The sequence below is a fragment of the Acinonyx jubatus genome, chromosome A2, assembly GCF_027475565.1.
Source record: "Acinonyx jubatus isolate Ajub_Pintada_27869175 chromosome A2, VMU_Ajub_asm_v1.0, whole genome shotgun sequence".
Lineage (NCBI taxonomy): Eukaryota > Metazoa > Chordata > Mammalia > Carnivora > Felidae > Acinonyx > Acinonyx jubatus.
In genome coordinates, this window is record NC_069383.1 from 165062684 (window position 1) to 165085934 (window position 23251).

The 23251-nt window shown below is 63.9% G+C and overlaps 1 protein-coding gene across 3 annotated transcripts; it reads right to left on the minus strand.

Moving 5' to 3' along the window:
- Nucleotides 1-75: 75 nt before the first annotated feature.
- On the minus strand, nt 76-20226 carry STK11 (serine/threonine kinase 11). Of its 3 annotated transcripts, XM_027049454.2 has the most exons (11): nt 18823-20226; nt 10157-10240; nt 8928-9017; nt 8096-8228; nt 7871-8007; nt 6682-6809; nt 4509-4566; nt 4107-4303; nt 3848-3889; nt 1404-1622; nt 76-616 (listed from the first exon to the last, which is right to left on the minus strand). In XM_027049454.2, exons 1-10 carry the CDS (start codon nt 19110-19112, stop codon nt 1420-1422), a joined length of 1362 nt encoding a protein of 453 aa, XP_026905255.1. In that variant the 5' UTR covers nt 19113-20226; the 3' UTR covers nt 76-616; nt 1404-1419. The 3 variants fall into 3 exon arrangements, with proteins under 3 accessions (XP_026905255.1, XP_026905256.1, XP_026905258.1); XM_027049455.2 differs by lacking the exon at nt 3848-3889 and having other exon boundaries at nt 18823-19849; XM_027049457.2 differs by lacking the exons at nt 76-616; nt 3848-3889 and having other exon boundaries at nt 1455-1617.
- Nucleotides 20227-23251: the final 3025 nt, after the last annotated feature.

Sequence of the window (23251 nt, forward strand, 5' to 3'; positions counted from 1 at the left end):
CACCTGCCAGCCCCCCGGGCTGTGAAGCCCACGAGAGGACCACCCAACAGTTCCCAAACACCCTTCACAAGCAGCTCAAATCCACCTGCTTTATTTTTTCTTAGAAAAAGGAAAAGGAACCAACCAAACAACAAAGACAAGGCAGCCGCCTGGCTCCCTTGGGCTCTGGGCATGCATCTTGGTTGACGGCCCTGTTCTTCTACCGGCTCCGGCTGTGGCTGTGGTTTGTCCGAACACATCACTAGGTGTGGGAGGCGCTAACGTGGAGCAGAGTAAAAAGAAGTCAGGGGTGGGGCGAGGACCAGTAGTCTGAACGTAAAGTGCATGGCAGGGGCTTCCCGCGGGCCCGCGTGCCGGCGCTCTCCCTCCTCCCGAGGCCCGGGGAGGGGGCTCAGCACAGGGCTGCAAAGTCAATGAGAGGCCGTGTTCACTGGCCATGAGGGGAAGGCCAGTCCCCAGTCCCTGCTGTCCCCCAGCCACGGCCCTCCAGGACCCCTGGATTCCTGAGGGGCAGTCGGCAAGGAGAGTGTGGTGGTGGCCTTTCTGGGCAGCAGACGTGGGCCGGCAGTCGGCAGGAAGACTGAGGACCTGGGCCGTGGCACCTGGATGGGACGGGCTGCAGACGGGAACAGATGGGTCACTCCTGGGCCGGCAAACGCATTCTGTATCTCAGGAGGCAGGGCCCGCCCTGGGGCCCGCTGAGGCCTGGTCACACGGAGCTGTCAGGCTCCAGAGAGACCAGGCAAGGGCGCACTGATCTGAAGGGCCACCCTGTAGTTCGCTCGCTGCCCGCCGGGGTTAAGCACCACCCTCCGCAGAGAGAGCCAGGCCTCCCTAAAGAAACATTTTTCAGCCTGCCTGGCTGGTTCTGATGCCGGCAGATGAGCACTCGAGGGGGGGGTGGAGGCAGCACCCTGGGAGAGGGCGCCCCGCCTGCACCCCGAGCAGACGATGGGCTCTCCTGCACCCCTGGGGCCTGATTCCCCTGCACATACACCTTCTTGGACTGGGGCAGGCAGGAGCAGGAAGAGGAAGCGGAGGAGGCCGAGCGGCCCCCAGGATGACAGCCCGAGCCAAACCCAAGACGTCTCAACCTCCCACCCGGCCACCCCATACACCTCTGGGCCGAGTCCAGCATCACCCAGGGCTGGCAGGACAGGCGGCTCCTGTGAGGGGCCCGCCTCCTGCTCGCAGGAGCTGCTGCCCAAGCCACCCCCCACCCCCCACCCCCGAGCCCCCGGCCAGGGTCCTAGAGCAAGCGAGCTCCTCCACCTCTGGCCCAGATGCCGGTGGCGGTGGACGAAGACCGACAGACGGCGAAGGGCAGAACCGGCCCCGCTCAGCAGTGGTGGGCCGGTGCCCTCGGCGCGTCCCATCCCCCCCAGGTCCCCGAGGCGGCCTACCTGCGGGCGGCGACCCTCACTGCTGCTTGCAGGCCGACAGCCGGCGGATCTTGCTGCTGGCCGAGCAGGCCTTGCGGGTGGGGTTGGAGGCGGCGCTGGCCCGGCGCTCCACCTTCGACTTGGCGCTCAGCTGCGCCGACTCCGTGCCGTTCACGCACACGACTCTGGGCGGGCCCCGGCTCTGCCCGTTCTGACTAGCCTCCTCTTCTGGGACCTGTCCTAGGAGGGAGAAGGCGAGTGTGGGCTGATGGGGGCCCAAGACCAACACCCCCAGGGCCCCCCAGCCCTCAGGCTACGTCTCCGCCTGCCTGGGCTTAGGTCCTCTCTGCGCCGCCGGGCTCCTCCACCGCCTGCCCCGCCTGTCCCGCCCCGGCCCCTCCCGCAGGGCCCCTCATCCGGCTAGAGGGAGCCCACCGAGGTGGGGGCCCAGCCCACGCTCACCTGCCTGCTCAGGTTTGAGCCGGGTGTCGGCACCAGGTGGGCTGAGTGCTCACCATCCACCCCAGCACACGGGGAAGGGACCGGGGACCTGGGGCACAGGGCCCTGGGCTCGGCCCCGTTCGCCCGTGCAGAGGCCACAGCAGGCTGGGCCCTCGGGGCTTGGGAGGGGCTGGGCTCAGGCCAGGTGTGCGACAGGCATCTCTCCCACGAACGCCAGCCTCGACTCCCCGTGCCGGGCACGGGAGGAAGAGATCAGGGCCCAGGGCCTGCCGGTCCCTGCTCTCAACTGGGTGGCACCAGCCCTTGCTGGCCTGCGGGGAGCCATGGGCCTGGGGCTACCTGCCTGAACTGTGGGGGCGGGGGAGGGGGAAGGCACATAGGAGCTGGCCAACCTGCCAGGGCCCAAGTGGCTCATTCAGTGCACATGGAGAATCGGCCTGCTGCCCACAGTCCGCCCTCCCGCGACACAGGTGGAAAGCTGCCCACGGCTGCCGCCAGCCGACCTCTTCCCCAGCACAGAGCCCCCTCTGGGCCAAGAGTCCCACTGCCTGACAGCAGCTTCTGGAACATGGCATCTTAGGTCAGAGCTCCTCACTGCTGACAGGCTCCTGCTGAGGAAAGCCCTTGGGGGGGCCAGGAACCCTGCTCTGATGAAGGAGGGGCCATGGGGGGGGGGGGGTGCGGGGGCAGCTCTGCACAGACCACCTGGAGCCCAGCCACCGGCACAGCAGCTGTGGCTGAGGCGGCACAGGACCCAGCCTCCCTGCCCTCAAGGGACTGGGGCACGGCCGGCAAGCACCCACTCCACCCCAGCCCGAGGCCCGGCACCCAGCTGTCGGGGTGGGTGGCAGACCTCCACAGTGGGGACAGTCCGGGGAGACCGAGGCCAAGCAGCTGAGAGCCTCTGAGCAGAAGCACCCCACCGGGACTGAAGCGAGGAGGGATCTTGGCCCCAGCACAGCCCACCGCTGACCCACAGGAGGTCAGAGAAAACCCCACTGGTCCTGGAGCAGGACTGTGCTACTTCTGACACGGACGACATCGCCCGGCCAGGCATGTGGCTGCAAGCCTGGAGAGCTGCCCTCGGGTGCGCCCTCCCCTACCCGTCAAAGGCAGCCCCTGGCCTCTCACACGGGCCAAAGGGCACACGGAAGCCAACATGCATGGTCAGTATAGTCTGGCGAGGTTCTGGGGATTGGGCAGGGTCCTCACTCGGCCTTCCTGGGACAGCAGACTGTCTGCCAGCGAGGGCCCCTCACAAGTTCCTGACACAACACCCCAGCGACTCTGAGAGGCAGGACGCCTTGTTCTCACTCTCCACGGGAAACAGAAGCTCTGAAGGCCAGGGCTCCCAGAGCTAGGACTCCGTACCCGTCACCTCCCGGGACTCCTGGAGCCCAGGACCCGGTAGGGAAACGGCTGAGCCAAAGCCACAGAAACTCAGGGTCCAGCAGGCGCCGGCTCTGAGATGACCCTGCGGCCGGCCACGACGGGCTGTCACAGAAACCCCAAGCACGCCCGCCCCCCACAGGAGTGGGACCCATGACCCCCGCCCCGGCTCTGGCAGGAAAACGGCACTGGGCCCACAGCGTTACTGCCCAGTGGGGTCTCCCGGGGGCCCACCCACCACACAGGCCACCTCCACACGCCAGTTCTTTCTACAATAGAATCCTCACTCCTGGCAAACGAGCCAGCACAAAGGGAGACCGGCATCACCCCCGCACGCACAGCGTGGCAAACCTTTATGACAGGAGCCGACAGGCTGGCCCCAGGACACAACAGAGCTGTGAGCGCTGTGGAAGGGGGTTGGGGAGGGGCTGGGGGGGGGGGGGGGGGCGGCGCCCGGGCAGCTGCGCAGGCTTAAGGAGGGAGGCAGGGGTGCCGAGGCCTGGCCTCTCCGGCACTGGAGGGGGGAGCAGCGCTACGCTACGCCCCGAGCTGCTCTACGCCCCCGGCCTCGGCTTCCTCTCCAGAAAGGTCTGAACACTGGCTCCTGTGCGTGCCTCTCTCCTCTCTAAGCCCTGCCTCAGACGCCTCCTCGCCACCTGGGGAAGCAAGGCGACACGCATCAGGGCTGGCGGCCGGGCAGCAGGAGGGCCACCGGACCCTCTCGGGCCGTCGGAGGGGCTTTCCCCCATCTCTCACCGCCTGGCGGGACGCGGTCTGCACTGCCCAGAACACAGGAGGGTCCCCTCCGGGGATGTGAACCCTGCTACCGCGGGCAGGGGCCGCTGGGCCAGGCCGCGAAGCGGCCGCACTCACCGGGCACCGTGAAGTCCTGAGTGTAGATGATGTCGTCCTCGGTATCGAACAGGTCCTCGTCCCCATTGTCGTCCGCACGGCCATGCAGATCCTCCAGGTAGGGCACCACTGTCATGCCTCGCCAGCGGTCCTTGCAGTCCGAGCTTGGCGGGATGGGCACGGGCTCCTCTGATGGCGGGTGCTTCTTCCGGAACCAGCTGTGCAAGTCACAGGTCAGGACAGTGCAGGGGCTCCCCCGCCCTCAACACGGGGCACCTCCCGACCTCAGGCCCAGCCTAAAAGCCAGGGGAAGAGAGCAGCCACATAACCCAACCCCGCCCCCCACTCACTCCCACCACGCGCACCCCCCGTGCCCCCAGACCCACCCCCACCCCCACGGCCGGCCCCACACGGGACACTCACCTGTGCTGTCTGATCTGCTGTATGGAGAACCTCCTGGCTGGCTCATATTCCAGCATCCCTGACAGACCAGCAGGGCGTGGGGAGTCAGTGCTGGGGACGCGGCCCCAGCCCCAGCCCGTGTCAGCCTGTGCCCAGAGGACACCCCCAGGAGAAGGGGTGCGGGCATGTGTGAAGGGAGCCCCAGCTCGGTGCTCCAGGCACTGCCCCCCCGGCCAGCCCCCCACAGGCCTGGCCTCCACCAGTAGGGCCGGCCCGGGCAACGGGGCCAACACGCAGAGTCCATAACTGCGAAGACTGGGTGTGCACAGCCCCGGGCCCCACGAGGCTGCCGGCAGGAAGGTGGACGCCAGAGCCGCCGGGGAGCCGGGCAGGCCCACCGCAGCGACGCAGAACCTGTCCGTGTGCCCAGGGAAGTCAAGCACGCAGGCCCACTCTCTGCTGGCCCCCGGCCGGCAAAAGGCAGGGGACGCTAGCGGTCAGCATTGCTAGCCAGGACCAGACGGACGGTCCCCGAGACGGCAGCCGGAGAGAATGGAGGCCAAGAGGGCGACGCGCTGTGGATGTTCGCACAAGGGTCTGGCGCTGGGGGGCAGGTCCCACCCCAGAGCCCGCAGCTTCCACATGGCGGGGGGGGGGACACGGGGGACGACAGCTCTGAGAGCTCGGCACGTCACACACCCGGAGGACAGCTTTGTTCTCCAGACCGCACGGCGATTCGATCTGGAGAACTGGTCGGACCCCAGGCCTCAGGGCCCGGATGGTACTCTCCAGGCCTGGCTGCAGTGCAGGGGCATCTGCAGACCATGAGCCCTGGGGCCACCTCGGCCTTAGGGCAAATGCCTTGGAGGTGAGGGACCGGACGGACTACTGATGCCCTCTGCCATCTACCTAAGCTCCCCGATGGGGGCTATTTCAAGCGCTGATAAAAGTAAGGGCAGTAACGGACCAAGCAAAGGAAGCTTCCTTTAGAGAAACCGCCAACCAGCCGCTGCCTGTCAAGAGAAAGCGCGCCGTCTGCCACCTCAGCCGTGTCTGAAATGACCTTCGGTGGAAAAGAAAGCCCTCGCGGGGGGTGAGGGGAGGTGAGAGGGCCATGCTCTGGGCGCACTCGAGGACAAGGAGGGTGGACATCACAACCCTCCTCCAGAGTGCCCAGGAGCTTCCAGGGAGAACTGGGGGCGGGGGGTGGGGTGGGGGAGAAGGCCAGGTCTGAGCAGCAGGCGGGCTGGGCCACAGCGCGTACCGGGAACAGGGCAGAGCTGCTTCCCCCGTTCCCAGAACACCCTGGGCTGCGTGCTCAGCCGCCTTCGCCTTCGCGGGTCCTGGGGTGGCTGTCCGGGCAGGGCCCCAGGGGGAGGGGGGCGCCGCGCAGGCTGCCCAGCGCTTGGAGTTCGGCCGCTGCAGCCCCAGCCTCATTTCATCTTAACGTACACGTGAGCGCCGGCCTGCCTCAGTTATCGGGAAACTCTCAAGAGCACGTGAAGTAACGTGAATCTACTCCTTCAACTGAAGTCACAGGAGGTCTAGAAACTGAACATCCAACGCGAGCGGAGCGTAAAGTCAGTTACACGCCTGAGGACTACAGGCAGAAACAGACTCCAAGGCGCTATCTCGGTGACAGCTCTTAGGTACCACTCACACCTGAGGGGGTGCTCTGGGTGAGCCAGATCATCACCCACCGGGCCCTGAAAACAAACATCCAGGAGCCCCAGGAGGCCAGCTGTGGCAGCCCCGCCCCTTGGGGGGCGGAGGGGAGGTGCCACCCTGGCCAGGGCCCTGCGTCGGAGGCACAGCGCCCCCTGCTGCACAGCCTGGGACACGCAGCAGGAAGAAACCAGCCGGGGGGGGGGGGGGGGGGGGGCTAGGGGGCCAGAAGAGGGTGGAACCAAGGCCCCAAGCAGGCAGTAGGGCCCAAGGAAGTCAGCAATGCCCCTCCCAGCCTCAGCCTCAGCCTCCAGAGCTGATCCTGCCAGCCACTCTCCACTAACTGGGCCCATTCCTTGGGTGGGGTGGGGTGGGGGACAGGCCGGGCACGTGGGGCGTGGGGCTGCAGAGATGAAACCCAGCTCTCCAGAGGCCAGTGGTCTGTAGAAAACCCCCAGGACCCCCAACACCCGCTGGCAGCCCGTTCCCGACACCTCCAGCCCCACAGGTGCCGTCCCGAGGGCCTCACCTCTCAGCAAGTCCGAGAGCGGGGGGCCGCAGTCACCCGGGATCGTGTAGTCTCCCTTCCCGATGTTCTCAAACAACTTGTAGATGTTGTCCCCCTCGAATGGGTACAGGCCTGTCGTGATGTTATAGCTTCGCCCCCAAGGGGAAGGAGAGAGGCCCGGTCAGTTGGGGCCTCTCCTGCAGCCCCAGCCTGGGACCAGCCTGGCACAGGAGCCTTAAACCACCCTCACCTGTAGGGCCTCACACTGGGTGACGGGAATGCTCTGGAATAGGTGGTGGTGGTGGCGGCAGCACCACTCTGAAAACACCAGAAACCACTGCACTGGACCCCTTAAAAGGGTGGCTCTGACAGCGCAGGAGTGATCTCTCAACAAAATAAAACGAAACAGGGGAGCCCGGGGGGCTCAGTCGTTTAAAGGTCCCACTCCTGATTTTGGCTCAGGTCGTGGTCTCACGGTTCGGGGGACTGAGCGCCGCGTCAGGCTTTGCACTGACAGTGGGGGCCTGCTTGGGACTCACTCTTTCCCTCTCTCTCTCTCTCTCTCTCTCTCTCTCCCTCTGCCCCTCTGCTCTCACTCCCTCAAAAACAGATAAATACTTAAAAAACAAAAATAAAACGAAATGAAACACCCATGTCGGCCGGCAGCCGCCCTGCAAGAGGCAGGAGGGAAGGTTCTGGAAAGTTAGGGCCTGCCCTCTGTGGCAGGCACCACGCTGACCGCTGCTCACGCGGAAGTGCTCGGGGATGTGCCCCGAGGGACGGACGAGCAGAACTGGGGGACACGGTCTGAGACTCCTCCGGGGTGACGGCGTAGAGTCAGGACAGAAACACTTGCTTCGAGACAACAGCAGTGGCCCTGGGGTGTGAACCGGGGCAAACGTACCAGTACGAGCCCTCACGACCGAGGAGGAAGGCCCGGCCGTGTGCACCCCCACACGGCTAATCCCGAGGACCCCACAAGGCGGGGAGCGGCCCCCTCTGCTCCTACCCACAGGGGGCTTCTCATCTCGGCACCACGGTTTCTCTGGCACTCTGGCCACCCGGCACAGCCCGGGAACGGTGTCTGGGGGACACGCTAGGAGGGGCAGTTCTAGAGGCCTGAAGCCCAAACAGGCCTGAGTCCTTGGTGGGCACAGGAGGGGCCCCTGGCGGGGGTGAAGCAGGGGGACCAAGGCCCACGGGCACTTACAGAGTAACCCCAGCCGACCAGATGTCCACCTTAAAGCCAGAGAAGGTGTCCAGGCCGTTGGCGATCTCAGGGGGCTGGAACGCTGGGGAGCCCTGGCTCGTCCGGCACGTGTCGTCCTCGGCAAAGGGGTGCAGGGCCTGCAGCATCGCCAGGTGGGCCTCAGGGAGCAGCCCCCGCGGGAGCGCCCCCTCCCGCCCCCCGGGGCGCCAAGGGAGGCGCACCAACCTCGGCCACACCCAGGTCGGAGATCTTGAGGGTGCCGCCCGTGGTGAGCAGCAGGTTGCCTGGCTTGATGTCCTTGTGCACAATGCCCTGGCTGTGCAGGTACTCCAGGCCGTCCACCAGCTGGCAGAAGTACCTGGGGGGGCATGACTTCTGTGACCTGCCCCACCAGGAACCTCGATCCTGCCCCCCGGGTCCCCCTCGGCACCGGAGTGACCCCGCGGCACCAGAGACATCGGGGCCGCGCAAACAGAAAGGACAGGACGGGTGGCCCAGCAGGGAACCAGAGGGACGCAGACCAATCTGAGCCATTCCTGGTCCCACCTGGGGAAGGCAAGGAGGGCTCCCTGGCCCCCGCTGCCGCCCCACTCCAGGCAGCCCTTGTCTGCGCTCCCCATCGGCCCGAGGGCCGTGCTGTGTCCCCACAATCACTCTGCCTGGACGTGACCACATGGCCCTAAAGGGGCCCCTTGGGGCCAGGGACCCAGGCTCACTCTGCCAGCTTCCCGTTCCCTCACGACACAGGCCGGCAGTGGGGCTGGAGCGGTGTGACTCCCCAGGAGGGCCAGCTGACCCGTGGCAGTTCAGGTCACTGTCCTCGGCCTTTCAAGGACCAGGAGGTCCCAGAGTCTCAGGCAGCAAGCCCACCAGGGTCGGCAGACACAGCCGCTGGGCCGGGCAGGCTGCAAACTGGGCCCCCGAAGCTGGGCTTTAAAACACACTGGAGCGTTCATCTCGCTGGTGATCAGAAAAACTCGCCTGGACGCGGGACGGGCCCGAGTGTGGGTGACCCCACGGGAGGGGGGAGCCACGGGCCCCCGCGGCAAGCACTCACCCGTGGGCCTGGCACACGGGGAAGCGCTTCTCGGGCACGCTGTCCAGCATCTCCTGCATGCCGCACACACAGTACTCCATCACCATATACGTGCGGGGCTAAGGAAACCATGGGCTGACAGGGACCCCCACCCCAGGCAGGGCCTGCCCCCTGGGAACAGCCAGCCAGACGCTCGCGGGAAGGGTTTGGGGGAGAAGACCGCAACCGCGCCTGATGGCCGCATCAACAGAGACAAGCGGTAGTGCGCCGAGACCACGACAAAGACCAGAGAGACTACAGAGCCCGTAGGGCGCCTCTGCCCCTCCGCCGACCTCCCCAGGGTCAACTTGTAGAGGTCTGTGGTCGCCTAGTCTGGGCTCAGTCCTCCGGCCCACGAGAAGCTCTCAACACCCTGAGGGGCTCCCGCCTCACCCCTAGCCCCACAGGAAGCCCCACACCAAGAAGAGACAAAGCTTGCGGGGCAGGAGGGAGGGGCGGGGTGGGCAGAGGGGAGTGGAAGCCTGGGGGCCGCCAGGCCAGGCCGGAAGCGGCTGTGTCTCAGGCCAGCAGGAGAGAAGGTCAAGGCCCCCGCCACATCTCCCCCAGAGGTGGCCCTGAGTGCACCATGCTGGAGAGGAGCCACGTGCTGGAAAGCCCACCACTCTGTGCCCAGCACGTCAGTGACAGACGCCTTTGTGGAAAGACATCAGTCCCTTGGCTAGACCTGACCCCCCCCCCCCGCCCCCTAGAGCTGGAGCCGGCGGGGGCCACACCGCCCTGAAGACACAGGGCCCGCCCCCAGAGAGAAAAGGGCAGAGCCAAGGACCGTCCCAGTGAAGCGCCCCTGCAGTGACACTCCCCGCCCCACCCCACGTTCTACCCTAAACAGAGCGGCCATGCAGGTCAAGGTGCGGCCAGAATGCCAGACACAAGGAGAGCGCCCTCCACGAGGCCCCCCGGACTTAGGGGTGGGGCCTGGGACCCTGTACTCCCAGCCCAGGGCACAGAGCGAAGGGAGGGCACAGCACCCACACAAGCGAAGATCGGAAGACACCCTGCGGACCTGGCAGGCGGCACTAGCCGGACAAGGCCGCCCTCGGGCTGGTGCTGCCTCGGCAGACCCCCGGGGTTTGCCAGCCCACCACCCAGGGTCACCGAGGGAGGTTTGGGGTCCCCAGGCCCTACAACTCCACTCGACCCTGCAGCCCTGACCCGGCGCTCGCAGAGGGGCCGGGCTACCAGAAGGATATATTTTTTGCTTCTCTTCATTGTACAACACGTCCACCAGCTGGATGACGTTTTTGTGCCGCAACCTCCTCAGAAGTTGGATTTCCCTGAAGACACAAAACAGAGGCGTCAGCGGAGCCGCCAGCGAGAACGGCTCAGAACACCCTGCTCCCCGCTCTGCTCGCTCGGGAAGGAGAGCGCTTGCCCTGGGGGCGCCGTGCAGGGGTGCAGGGGTGCAGGGGCCGCAGGCTCTGAGGCGGCAGTGAGCAGCCACCACGTGCAGGAGCCGGGGCTCGGTTACACGGCAAGGCCAGGCTGTGACTGTCCCCGCCGCCCCGCATCCCTTCCGTGCCTCTTGGTGGGGACGAAGCCCCAGGCGGTGCGCCACGGCTGGAACGTGCCCGCAAGGCCCCCTCGCTCTCCCTGGCGCCCCGCAGCCCCTGGGGAAGGGCAGAGAGCCCAGGAGACCTCCGCGGCTCCCGTCCGGGCACAGGCCCCACCAGAGTGGACGCCACGGCCCACCCGGCGCCACGCACGCCCCCAGCCCGTGCCCAGTGCTGCCCGCTCTGCGGACGGCCCCCCGACGCCTCACCTCTCCGGGGTCTGAACAGGGGAGGGGCCCTCACAGCTGGCAGGTACAGGGGGAGTGGTCGGAAGCCCCTTGGGAGGCCGCCGGCCAGCAGCCGAACCCACGGTGCCACTCCAGGTGCGTGCCGTGCCCGCGAGAACTGAAAACACGTCCACACAGAGGGCTGCACCTGCCTGGCCAGGGCAGCGCCAGCCACACAAACCTCCAAGCTGGAACCACCCCAGTGCCCACCACACACGCGTATGTCCACAGACGACTGTGCCCACCACGCACGCCCCCCCCACCCGCCAGGCGCATCCACCGCGCACGCGCACATCGCTCAGCCGCGAGCAGGAGCGAGGCGCCCACCCCCGCCACCCCCAGGACGGACCCCGGACACACGACGCTCAGGGAGAGAACCCGACACGAGAGGCCACGCGGGGTGTGAGTCCACGTGTGTGAAACGTCCAGAACGGGCTGTCCACGGACAGGAGGGGGGCTCGTGGGGGCCGGGGGCTGGGGGAGGGGCAGGGAGTGACTGCTGATGGGGACCTTTAGGTTGCTTTAGGGTTGCTCTAGGGATGACGAGCTAGATAAGCGCGTGGCGGGTGCCCATCCCCACGAATACATTAAATGCCATCAAACCGTACGGAAAGTCTAGGAAGTCCTCGGCAGAAAGCTCAGGCATGGGCTGGAGAGCCCACCGTCCTCACAGACCCAGGCCCCGCCGCCACCTCCAGGGGGCCTCTCCTGACAACCCCCCCCCTCCCCAGGGCAGGTCCTCTGCGGTGTGATGCCTGGAACCACCCAGGGCCCTGGACTTGGCGTGTGTGCACAGCCCCGCACCCCAGACCGGAGACCCCAGACCCAGAGGCCATCGCCTCACAGAACAAAGCACAGGCTTGCAGGCACTTCCCCCACAAACTCACCGACCAAACCCTGTCCCCACGTCCCCACCCCCCCCACCCCTCCACCCCCCGCAGAGTTCTGGGCTCAAGGAGATTTCTACCCTCGGTTTCCTGTTTTTCCACAGTATCCCTATCCGTCTGACTACTGAGGCCCAGGGATACTGCACATATAGAAATACACAGAGTGGGAGGGAGAGGGGGTGACAAGCAGAAGCCGGAGCGGCCCTGCTTGTACCCTCTGAGCCCTGGGGACTTACTCTGCCGTCCCGCATGAGCAGAGATCAGAATCCCTTTTTATCCCCCCAAATAATTAACGCAGGGTGTCTCCCCCTCGGCACTTCTAACATTCTGGGCAGGTCGCTCTCGAGTGGGGGCGTCCTGGGCCCTAGTTCAGTAGTATCCCTGCCTCCCCCCACCCCCCCCCCCGCCACTCCTGACAGCCACAGACGTCCGCAGACAGGGCCCACTGTCCTCTGGGGGTGGGCGGTGTCAGGTGAGGGACGGTGCCCTGCTGTAAAGGATCAAGGTCCGTGACGAGCAGGAGCGGAACCTCAGGCCACCCCTATCCTCGCCTCTGAGCCCCTCTGGGCCAGCACAGGGCATCCCCTGGAACTCAGGCCTCATCTCCCTCCCTCAGCCCTTCCTCCACCCCCACCCCCCTCAAACCATCCCACTCCCCTGCCTGCCCCAGCCCTGCTCCCGTGTGTCCAGAGGGACTCTCCGCCCACTGGCCCATCACCCTCCATTTCTACCCAACAGGCACGGGGTGGCAGCAAATACCCATTTATGGGGGGGCGGCCGACCATCAGCCCCCAGCCACCAGCACAGCGGTGCGCGGCCCGGGAGACAACCGTGCCAAAACGGGAAGGATGTGCAGTCTTGTCTACACCTGCACAAAACCCCACTGGCAGGACACAGGCCAGCAGACCCCTCTGGGGTCACCGCCAGGTGCTGCCTGGACTCCTGTCAAGGGGTCGGCAGCCCAGGTGGATTTAGCAAAAGGGGCAGGAGTGAGACAGCCCCAGAGGAGAAGGGCACCCGTGCACGGCGGGAGCAAAGTTAGCAAGCCCTGCATGCCTGGTGGGGACCGACGGGGTCAGGCCCAGAGACAGACCCCGACTCCTCCAAGCTCTCGCTTCCTGGGACCGCACACAGGACTGGGAACAATCAGCACAGACCACAGCACCGGAATGAGATTCTCCAACACATCGGGATATCTCACTACAGGCTGCCTTCACTACAGCCTGGTGAGTCAAATGCTTCCTCGACCTGTCCGTGCCACCTTCTTGGCCCTGGAAACTTCCTCAGGGCCCTCTTCATCCAAAGAGATCGCTTCAGGTACCTGCAACGTAACTAAAATGCATGTGTTAATGGGGCACCTGGCTGGATCGGCCAGTGGAGTGTGTGACCCTTGATCTCAAGGTTGTGAGTTTGAGCCCCATGTTGGGTGTGGCGCCTACTTAAAAATAAAGTAAAAATAAAACCCACGTGTTGAGACCAGGAGGCCTTTCCTTCATCCAGCCAAATGGCGGCCACCTGTAGGGGCTGTGGGGCAGCAGGACCGCAGCATCTACAACAGAGCTCCACGCAGAGGCAGGGGGACGGAGCCTGGGACCGCACGTCTAATCCCACACTGAGAGTCAAGGGGCCCCGGGAAAGCCCACCCCAGGTCCTCACTGATAGGAAGGCGAGCCCCCCGCTCTGCACTGTCCTCGCGTGCCTCCCCCTCCACCCACTGCCATCAGGATGAAACCACCACCCAATGTCCACCCTCTACAAGATGGTCACAGCACCAGCTCTGAACCAAACCAGAGGGCAGCACCCTTGCCTCTGCAGTGAAACAGCTCAACACTCCTACTCCGACGTCCAAAAAGTTTGCTCTTAAAAATAAAAGTCCACACTCTGACATAAAGAGGCGGATCCACCGTGGGCATGCTGGGCCGTCCACTTGTTTGTTTGGTTCACTGTGATCAAAGCACCGTGAGTGAGCACTCGAGTCAGTCACCTTATCTCTACCAGGAAAGGACGGACACAATGTCAGGCAGTCCCCGAACAGAAGGGGCAGTCCCCGAACACAGCTGGCAGCGGCCAGAGCTCCAGGACAGAGAGTGCAGGAGGAGGGCACGCCAAGCCATCTGCCCAGGGACCCCCGAGCGTCCTGGGGGTTCCTATCACCTCTGTACTTTCTGTGTCCCCTACAGGTTACATCGTGGGTCTAAACACAAGGAAAAACAATGTGTAAAGAAAAAGGAAAGGCGAGGAGCTCAGCCCGGATGCAGGAAGTGGAGGCAGAGGAAGTGGTGCCTTCCGCGCCCCCCCACCCCCACCCCGGTCTCAGTGCCTGTGGTCACAACCCCCCCCCCCCCCCCCCCCCCGCTGCCTGGGACCTGCCCAGGGTTGCTGCCCAACCCAAGTGGACTGCTTAGCCGACTTGTCGATTAACTGGAGGAAAAACCGAATGAGGGTCATAAAGCCATTCAAGCTTACAGAGAAATGGAGAGTCATTGCCTTCACGGTCACGTCGGCCCCAAACAAAACACACGGTGACAAACAGGCCCACTGCCCTGAGAAGCACCGGCTCCATGCATCCCCGAGCGAGGCCCGCGCGTCACTCCCCGTCAGATGAGGAGGGGTCCGCTGGGCTCCGAGGGGCAGACCAGGGGCCACGGCAGCACTGGCAGAGGGACACTGAGCAAGATCCCGTCACCTCTCAGCCCCGCTGTTGATGCTTCTGAACGCTGTCCCAGGAGGGAGACCGAAACAAGGGGAAGTTGCTCGTAGGACGGTACACACACGTCCCCAACAGCACGACTCACAGGAGGCGTCAGGTGGACACGACCTGAACACCCACTGGCAGGTAAGTGGACAAACATGACGCGGTCGATCTGTACACGCGCACGTCCCTCGGCCGCGAGCAGGAGCGAGAGGCGCCCACACCCACCGCCTCGCGGACGGACCCCGAACACGCGACGCTCAGGGAGGGAACCCGACACGAGAGGCCACACGGGGTGTGAGTCCACGTGTGTGAAACGTTCAGAGCAGGCTCATCCACGGACAGGAAGGGGCTCGTGGGGGCTGGAGGAGGGGAAGAAGATGGCTGATGGGGACCGGGTTGCTTTCGGGGAGGCGGACCGTTCCCCCAGCCACGCAGCGTTGAGGGTTTCACAATCCGTGTAAGTATTCGATGCCACTGAATCACACCTTATCGCCACCAATGTCGGTATGTGAGTTCCGTGTCAATAAAGCTGTTCGAATAAACTGCAGTCCGGCCGCATGGTGGGCCCAGAATAAAGGGCGACCCTGCCAGCGTCCCGTACACTGTGAGGCCTGGCTCACGACCTACTGCCCCAAGCTCCCACATTTCAGCATGAGCCCTGCACCAGGGAAGGAGCGGACATCCAGGGAGGACGCCAGGACGGTCCCCGTGCGTTGCAGTGGACGGACCGTGCCCTCCCGAGGCCACCTCTGGCAGCCAGCCAGCCCGGGGTTAAAGTGGAACCCTTCCCGACACGGGGCGGGGCACCCCAGCAGACGCTGGGACCTTGTCGAGGCCACCTGGGACAAGACCAGGAGCCGACAAAGTCCAGGGCTCTGATCCTGGACACACTACAATCCCAACCATTCACCACCCAGATCCAACTATCTGCCAATCACCGCGAGGCGGCCCAGCCTGGAAGCCGGCGCCTGCCTGCGTACAGGGCAGCCGCCCCCGTGCCGAGGACCCGCTGCTCCTGGGGCTCGCTCGGGATACAGCAGCTGGCTGGCTGCGGAGGCTGGGGGACCGGCAGTCGGGACACAGCTTGTCAGAGGCACACCCGCTCCCTTTGACCCCAAGACTCCACTTGCGGGGACGTGCCCTTCCAGCACCCTTGCGCTTATCACGGCACGTGGCAAAAAGTAACCCGCCAACGTAGCAAACAGAGCCACCAGCACAAGGTGGGTCAGACCCGGCCACGGAGCCCTGCCGCCCCACCAAGACCACCACCGAGACGTGTAGCGGAGGCCCGACGACTGGCAGGGGTCCGAGAGCCACAGCCTGAGGGGCAGAGCGACCACCCCGTGACTTTATACGCCGACTTTGTATGCCGGTAAGCAGCAAGTGAATTTTATGATCCCAAACATCTGATGGAAAAAAGCCCACAAAGAACATTTTGTGGCACATGCGACTCTCCGGAAAGGGAGTTGCAGCGTCTGTCGTGGTCGTGGGCACAGCCAGTCAGCCGCGCACCTGCCGCCCGCAGCTGCCTTCCCGCGGCTCCAGCACGGATGCACAGCGGTGCGCAGCCCAGGAGACAACCGTGTCAAAACGGGAAGCATGAGCAGCCTTGTCTACACCTGCACAAAACCCCACTGGCAGGACACACACCAGCAGATCACGCCGGCTGCCCCCGGAGAAGCGGGAGAGAGGGAGACCCCACCAAATGCCCTCTTCCCAGCTTTTACAGGTTCAATCCATGTGATTTACTACTGCCCGTTAGAAAAACAATACCACTTTCTTCCTAAAAACGATCAGGGTATATAAAAAGCGCTTGAACAGGTTTAAAGGAAAAACACAAAAAAAGACTTGATGAGATCACAAATGACTCTTTCCTACTTGATGCTTTCGGAAACTTTCTCACTCTATAAAAAGAACCTGCTAGTTTCTAGAAGCAAGAAGCAGAGAGGAGCAAGTGCAGACCCCAGGCGGTCTTCCTGGGAGGAAGCCACATGACGGGAGGGCCACCCTGGGCCACCCCCACCACCTTTACCACAGGCATCATTCTTTAGGCAAAAGGCTTCTGATCCACACTGGGACTCCAGAGGCTTGTCTGGACGGCTCCGGACACTTCACTCAGAGAAGAGCTATTGGGGTTTATTAAGCCTCTCAAAGACAAAGGAGCCTTTCTTCCCCGCAGCCGGCTGGCAGCATGGCCGGCCAAGGAGTACAGACTTCCCCATGCAAGGACACCCCTTTCCTTCCCCTGAGAGCCGGGCCCTGAGCTGACGACACGGGCACTGGCACAGGGCCCCACAGCTGGGACACCTTATGCGAACGGCCAAGCCGGCTGGGGACCCCGAGCCACTCCACCTCCCTGGCCTCAGTTTCCCCTCAGGTTCTTCTCAGGGACGCTGCGGGACCGAGCCCCTTGCAGCCCCAACACGGCACGCTCACGTGTCTCCACAAGCTCTTGGGGCCCTGACTGGCCATTCAGGAGTGCGGAGACTGGGACGCCGGGCTCAGCAAACCCCACCCCACCCCCCCCCATCAGGTTCTGGTCATTCGTGTCTCCCACAAGTACAAGGGAGCTCTCGGAGGTGGTGGAACGCCCTCTAACTTGACCTTGGGTGTGTGCATTCGTCAGGACTCACACTGCGTCTGGCGGACAAGTGTCTACGACACCTGCACCGTGCCTCAGCAGAGCGGGCACTCGCCCACCGCAGCACCACCCCTGTGTCCCAGCAGGGGTCCGCGGAGTCCTGCTGCCACCAGGAGCCCCAGGACAGTCAGCAGAGTGGACGTGGGGGACTCTCGCCACGGATCAGTTGGTGCCAGAACGCAGCCCAGGCCCTTGAGAGGGACTCTGGGAACCTTAGGGTGCTGTTCCCAAGAGGCTGCGGGGCCACAGCGGCACGGAGTCCAGTGGCCAGCCCCAGGGATGCTCCGTGGACCTGTGGCGCCTCCAAGCAGGAGAGCTCAGCCACGGGCGGGCCCTGTTCCCCAGACACATCAGGGGATGAGGAGAGGAGCCCGTGGGACAGAGATGGACCCTGGACATTGGGAGAGGGGCTGTGCCAGGAGTGGGATCCAAGAAGCAGGAGCTCGAGTGCAGCCCCACACCCCGCAGGAGTGCCGGCAGGCTGAGGCCACGCAACCCCTAGGTGCTTCTGGCTTAACGAGAAAACACCTAGAAGGCAGCCGTTGAATGGGGATTCCTGACTCAGGGGTGAGGGGTCGCTTGGACCTCAGGAGGGTGCCGGTGGGCCCCCCCCCCGCCTCAGTCTCCCCCCGCATGCAGGTGGCCCCTGCCCAACCCCATGTCACAGGTAAGAGACTGGCACAGAGAACTAGGGCGTCCGGCCATCCCTTCTCCATGTCCACAGGCCGGGGCATGAAGACCAGAAGAAGGCCTCATCGAAATACAGCCCGCCCTGCCTCTGGACCACACTGTCCAGAGGCCGGGCACCAACACAGGAGCCAGTCCGGTCTCTGTCCCCGGCCCATCCACAATTTCACCACACCCAGACCTGGGCCGGCCCGGGGCAAGTGAACACAGCTCAGCTTCTGCGTGAGAGCAGGCTGGGCCAGGAAGGGGGAGGTGAAAGCGGACAGAGGAGCAGCACTTTCCAGGATGGGCCTGGCGGGAGGGCCGACACCGGGACGTCCAAGGTCGTCAGTCAGTCCTGCCACCTGGCCCGTTAGATAAACCCCTTCTTGGAAACTGGAGGCTGGGAGGAGCACGAGCCCAGGCAGGGTGGGGTCCCAGGGGCTGGCAGCCGACAAGAGGGGCACCTCCTCCTGAAACCAGCAAGAGGGATGGAGACACGGCTCCCACCATCTGTGGGGAGCCTCCTGCATGCAGACTCCGAGACCTCTGCAAAGCCCAAGAGCGGACGGGCGCCCGGGAAAGTCTGGATAAAAAGTTTGCCAGGGCCTGGGCTGATTCCTCTCCCAGGGAGTCACCTGGGCTTGTAGTCACGGATGCATCTAGTGTCACATCCTAAATGAGCAAGAAAGGGCTAAGTTACCCCCTGCTGACCGATAAGCCAGTGCAAACAATTATTTTTGGCAACCGCAGGGCTCCCCTCCAACAGGATAAACAAATCGCATTTCGCCCGGCCCTAGTAACAGCTGCACGCTGCGCAGAAAACCTGCTGGTGGCGGCCAGGGCCGTTTAGGAACACGGCGTCTCAGGGCCAAATAAACATTGGCTGGTTCCACTGGGCACCTAAATTCTTTGGACAGCTGGGGGGGGAGGGGGAGGGGGAGGCGCGCCCCCCTCCGAAAAAGGCTCTGACACCGCATCCTAAGAAACGGGACACCCGGCTGCAACAAGCCGGCCTGACTTCGTGAAAGTAACAAAGCAGATTTCCACCGACACCTTCCCTGTCAAGGAGGACACGGGAGCTGAGGGGACAGGAAGGAAGGGAGGAGGAAGGAAAGGAGAAAGGGAAGGACGGAAGGTGACCACCCTCGCTGGCTGGCCGCTCGCTGACCCAGGAAGCCCACACTTACTTCTTCACGTTGGCCTCCCCATTGGGGATCCTTCGCAACTTCTTCTTCTTGAGGATTTTGACGGCTCTCCTGCAGAGCGTCTCCGAGTCCAGCACCTCCTTCACCTTGCCGTAGGACCCCTCCCCCAGCAGGTCCCCCATCAAGTACTTGCCGATGAGCTTGGCCCGCTTGCGACGTGGCTGGTAGATGACCTCCGTGGAGTCGATGCGGTGGATGAATGTGTCCATCCCCACGGACATCAGCTCCCCCTCTGTAAACATGCCCAGCTGCTGCGGGTCGGCCACATCCATCCTGAACTCTCGCGGGCGGTCCCTTTATCTTCCTTATCTATTCCCCCCCCTTAGAGCGGTTCTTCCTTTTGTCCCCCTAAAGTTCCCTTCTCCAAGAAAAAAAAAAAACGCAAAAAACAAAAATCAACAAAAAACGCAAAAAAACAAAAACAAAACAAAACAAAAAAAGGGAAATCCTTCTTCGAAAAGAAACGATTGTACTCGTCGTGAGTTCAAGAGGCGCGCCTGGCCCAGAACCCCGGCACCCGAGGGTGCGGAGGGTCGCAAGTCTGGGTGCCTGCCCGCCTCGCAGCTTCGGGTCGGGCCGGCGCGTCCACGGGGGCCCTCAGGAGGCCGGTGGGGCTTGCAAGTGCTAGGTCATCCTCCAGGGACTTTAGACCCTCGGACAAATACCGCTGCAGCCAAACCAAGTCTTCTCCGGGACGGGCATTACCAGCGGGTCGTGGCGCGCGCCCAGAGAGGGCCCCGCGGCGGCCGGCCGGCCCCAGGGCCCCAGGCTGGGCAGCCGAGCTTCGCTGGGGGCCGGGCGCGCTGCTGGGGGCGGCTCCCGGCGGGGCCCGCCGTCCTGGGGGCCCGCGGTTGCGGCAGGTGCCTGTCCGGAAGGCGCGGGGGGCACCGAGGTCCGCCCCCGCCAGCCCCGAGCGCGCGTCGGGGGGCCGGGGGCTGCCCGGGGCCCTCCCGCCGCCGGGAGCAACTTCCGTCGGAGCCGGCCGCCGCCGGGGCGCCCCCACACCGGCCTGGGACCCCGGAGCGGCCGTCCCCCGCCCCAAACGGCAGCCCGCGCTCGCTCTCCGCCGAGAACGCCGTCGGCCGCGGGCCGCGGGGCGCGGGGACCCGCAGGGCTCCGGGCGGCTGAGGCGGCGCAGGCCGAAGGCCCGGGCCGGGGGTTCCCGAGGCCGCCGGGGCCCGGACAGCGCGTGCCCCCGCCGCAGCCGCCGCACGTGTGGAGCAGGCGGGGCGGCGCGGGGGCCCAGCCCATGCAAGGCGGCGCGGAGCCGGCCGGCGCCCGCCGCCGCTGCCGCCCGCTCCCCGCCTCAGTCGCGGACGCCCCGGGCCGCCTCCCCCTTCCGCGCCCGACACGCCGCCGCCATCTTGTTTACCTCCCGCCCCCGCCCTGCGCCGCCGCGCCGTCGCACGCCCGCCGGGGGGGCCCGCCCCTCCCGCCGCTGACGTGCCCGCCTGTTGGCTGGGCCGTGAGGCCCCGCCCCGCGGCCCGCCCCACCACCACTGCCGATTGGGCCGTTTGGACACAGGCAGGCGCCCAAACGGGGATTGGTTCACTCTCGGCCCCGCCCCGGGGGTGGATACAGCTTGGCTCATTGGCCCGCGGAGGAGCCCGTCATGGGGTGGGGGGGTTGGCGGGAAGCGGGCGCGGGGAGCCCGCAGCGTCGACCTCGGAGGGGCTCGGGGCTGGCGTCGGCGGGCGGTCGAGAGCGACAACGGCCACTTGGGAACGGCTGTGCCGCGGGCAGAGCCCTCGAGGAGCCCCTCACCCACAGACCCCCTCGGAGGCCAGGGCAAGGGTCACACAGTAGCCCCCAGGGAGGGGCGACCGGCCGACTCTGTCGGTGGAACGTGCGAGCTCTGCTGTTGGGGATCTTTGAGTTCCAGCCCGATGTTGGGTGGGCTTAGAGCTTACTTTAGACATCAGTAAATTAAAAAGTGCCCCAGGGGCTCCTGGGGGGCTCAGTCGGTTAAGCGTCCGACTTTGGGTTCGTGAGTTTGAGCCCCGCGTTGGGCTCTGTGCTGAGCCTGGAGCCTGCTTTGCATTCCGTGTTTCGTCTCGCTCCCTCTCTGCCCCTCCCCTGCGCTCTCGCGCGCGCGCGCGCGCGCGCTCTCTCTCTCTCTCTCTCTCCCAAAAATAAACATTAAAAAAAAAAAAGTTTTCTTTCTGAGTGGCCCAAAGTGGAACGTTCCAGGCCGGAGACCCTTGCAGAGTCTCTGCACCCAGAGGGGACCCACTGCGGGAAAGCAGCGGCCCAGGTGCCAGCAGAGTGCTGTGGGTACAGAGTGGACAAAGTGGGCGGATGAGGTTGAAAATACCTCCCTTCTGTTGCCCAGCACTGTATTCTTAGCTCTGCACAAACTGTTCATCTCATCTGGTGTGACCCTCCTGGTTCACGACAGCCAGAAAAGTGGGACCTAGGGGAGCAGCGCCATCAGACTGGGACTCCAGGCTGGCGACCTGTGAACGCCCTGAACCTCTGTGCAAACTTGGTGTGCCCGAGAGTGGTGGTTGGACATGCCCCGTGAGTGTCTTCACCGTCTCCGGCACCCATGGAGGGGGACTGATGTGACTCTGCAGGGAAGGGGTCACGCGCCACATCGGCAGGACCAGCAAACCCCAAAATTCTGCTGAGAAGGGAATCCTACATACCAGAGCAGAAGCCAGTAAAATACAATAGAAAACAAATAGGGAAAATAGATGAAGCCAAAAGATTGTTCCTTGAAAAGATTTTTTATTTTTAACGACAAAACTCCACGTTCACCAAGAATAAAAGATGGCCCATACCAGGAATCAAAGAAGGGATACCACTACAGACCCTAAAGATATTAAAAAGCAGGGCGCCTGGGTAGCTCAGTTGGTTAAGCCTCCGACACTTGAGTTCAGCTCAGGTGGTGGTCTCACCTTGATTTTCTTTCCAAAACTCGTCGCCATGAGGGGCGCCCGGGTGGCTCAGTCAGTTAAGCATCTGACTTCAGCTCAGGTCATGATCTCACAGCTGGTGAGTTTGAGCCCCACGTCATCGGGCCCTGTGGTGACGGCTGGGAACCTGGAGCCTGCCTCAGATTCTGTGTCTCCCTTTCTCTGCCCCTCCCCCTCTCACTCTGTCTCTTTCTCTCTCTCAAAATAAACATTTAAAACATTATTTTTTATTTTTTATTTTTTTAACGTTTTATTTATTTTTGAGACAGAGCATGAACAGGGGAGGGTCAGAGAGAGAGAGGGAGACACAGAATCTGAAACAGGCTCCAGGCTCTGAGCTGTCAGCACAGAGCCCGACGCGGGGCTTGAACTCACAGACCGCGAGATCATGACCTGAGCCGAAGTCGGCCACTTAACTGACTGAGCCACCCAGGCGCCCCAGCATTTAAAAAGATTTTAAAAACAATGGACAATAAGTGTTGGCAAGGATGTGGAGACACTGGAAATCTCGTACAGATGGTGCAGCCACTTTGGAAAAAGCCAAAAGGTTAAAAACAGTGTTTCCATGCGGCCCAGCTACTCTTATCCTGGGTTAGCACACACAGGTCCAAACTTGTACACTGTGTGTTCACAGCAGCAGGATTCACGACAGCCAAAACTGGGGGAAAAAAACAAAATATCCATCCACAGATGAACATATAAACACAACGTGTCCCCCGAGCACGCGCACGTCACTCGGCCGCGAGCAGGAGCGAGGCGCCCACCCCCGCCGCCCCCAGGACGGACCCCGGACACACGACGCTCAGGGAGGGAACCCGACACGAGAGGCCACGCGGGGTGTGAGTCCACGTGGGTGAAACGTCCCGAACAGGCCCATCCACGGACGGGAAGGGGGCTCGTGGGGGCTGTGGGGGAGGAGTGGGGAGTGACTGTTGATGGGGACCGGTTGTTTTTGGGGTGATGGAATGTTCTATGACAGGTGAACTGACTGAGGCTTACCGGAAGGAAGCCACCTGTCCAGGTTCACAGCAGATCTGGGACTCCAGGTTATGGGGGTGGGGAGGCAGGTTATAGAAGGAGACCCCAGGCTATATGTGGAGGCTCTAGGTTGTAGGTGGGGGGCAAGGTTATGGAGGGCCCCATATTACAGATAAAGATCCCCAAGTTACAGGTGGGGGACCCCAGGTTATTGAAAGGCAGCCTCAGATTATAAGTGGAGGGCTTTGGTTTACACACAGGGGCCCTGGCTTACAGGTAAGAGCTCCAGATTATAAATGGTACCCCTGGGTAATGGCAGAGGGCCCCAGACAACAGGCAGGGACCCCAGGCTATATAGGTCAGGGCCCACCATCCCCTCCGGGGCTCAGGCCTACAGCCTCTGCCTTCCTCTCCTCCCACGATCTCTCCCTCACACCCCTCATTTCTCCTGCCCACCCCATGACCCCCCCTACACACAAACACTTGTGCCCAGTTGGCCCCCTTGCAGCCCCCG

Excerpts from the sequence above, each read along its gene's own strand:
- STK11 (XM_027049454.2), bottom strand. The coding sequence starts at position 19,112 with ATGGATGTGGCCGACCCGCAGCAGCTGGGCATGTTTACAGAGGGGGAG. Across the intron at positions 8,008-8,095 it reads CCGACCTGGGTGTGGCCGAG|GCCCTGCACCCCTTTGCCGA; the intron begins GTTGGTGCGCCT and ends GCGATGCTGCAG. Across the intron at positions 1,623-3,847 it reads AGGGCTTAGAGAGGAGAGAG|GACAGGTCCCAGAAGAGGAG; the intron begins GCACGCACAGGA and ends TCTCCCTCCTAG.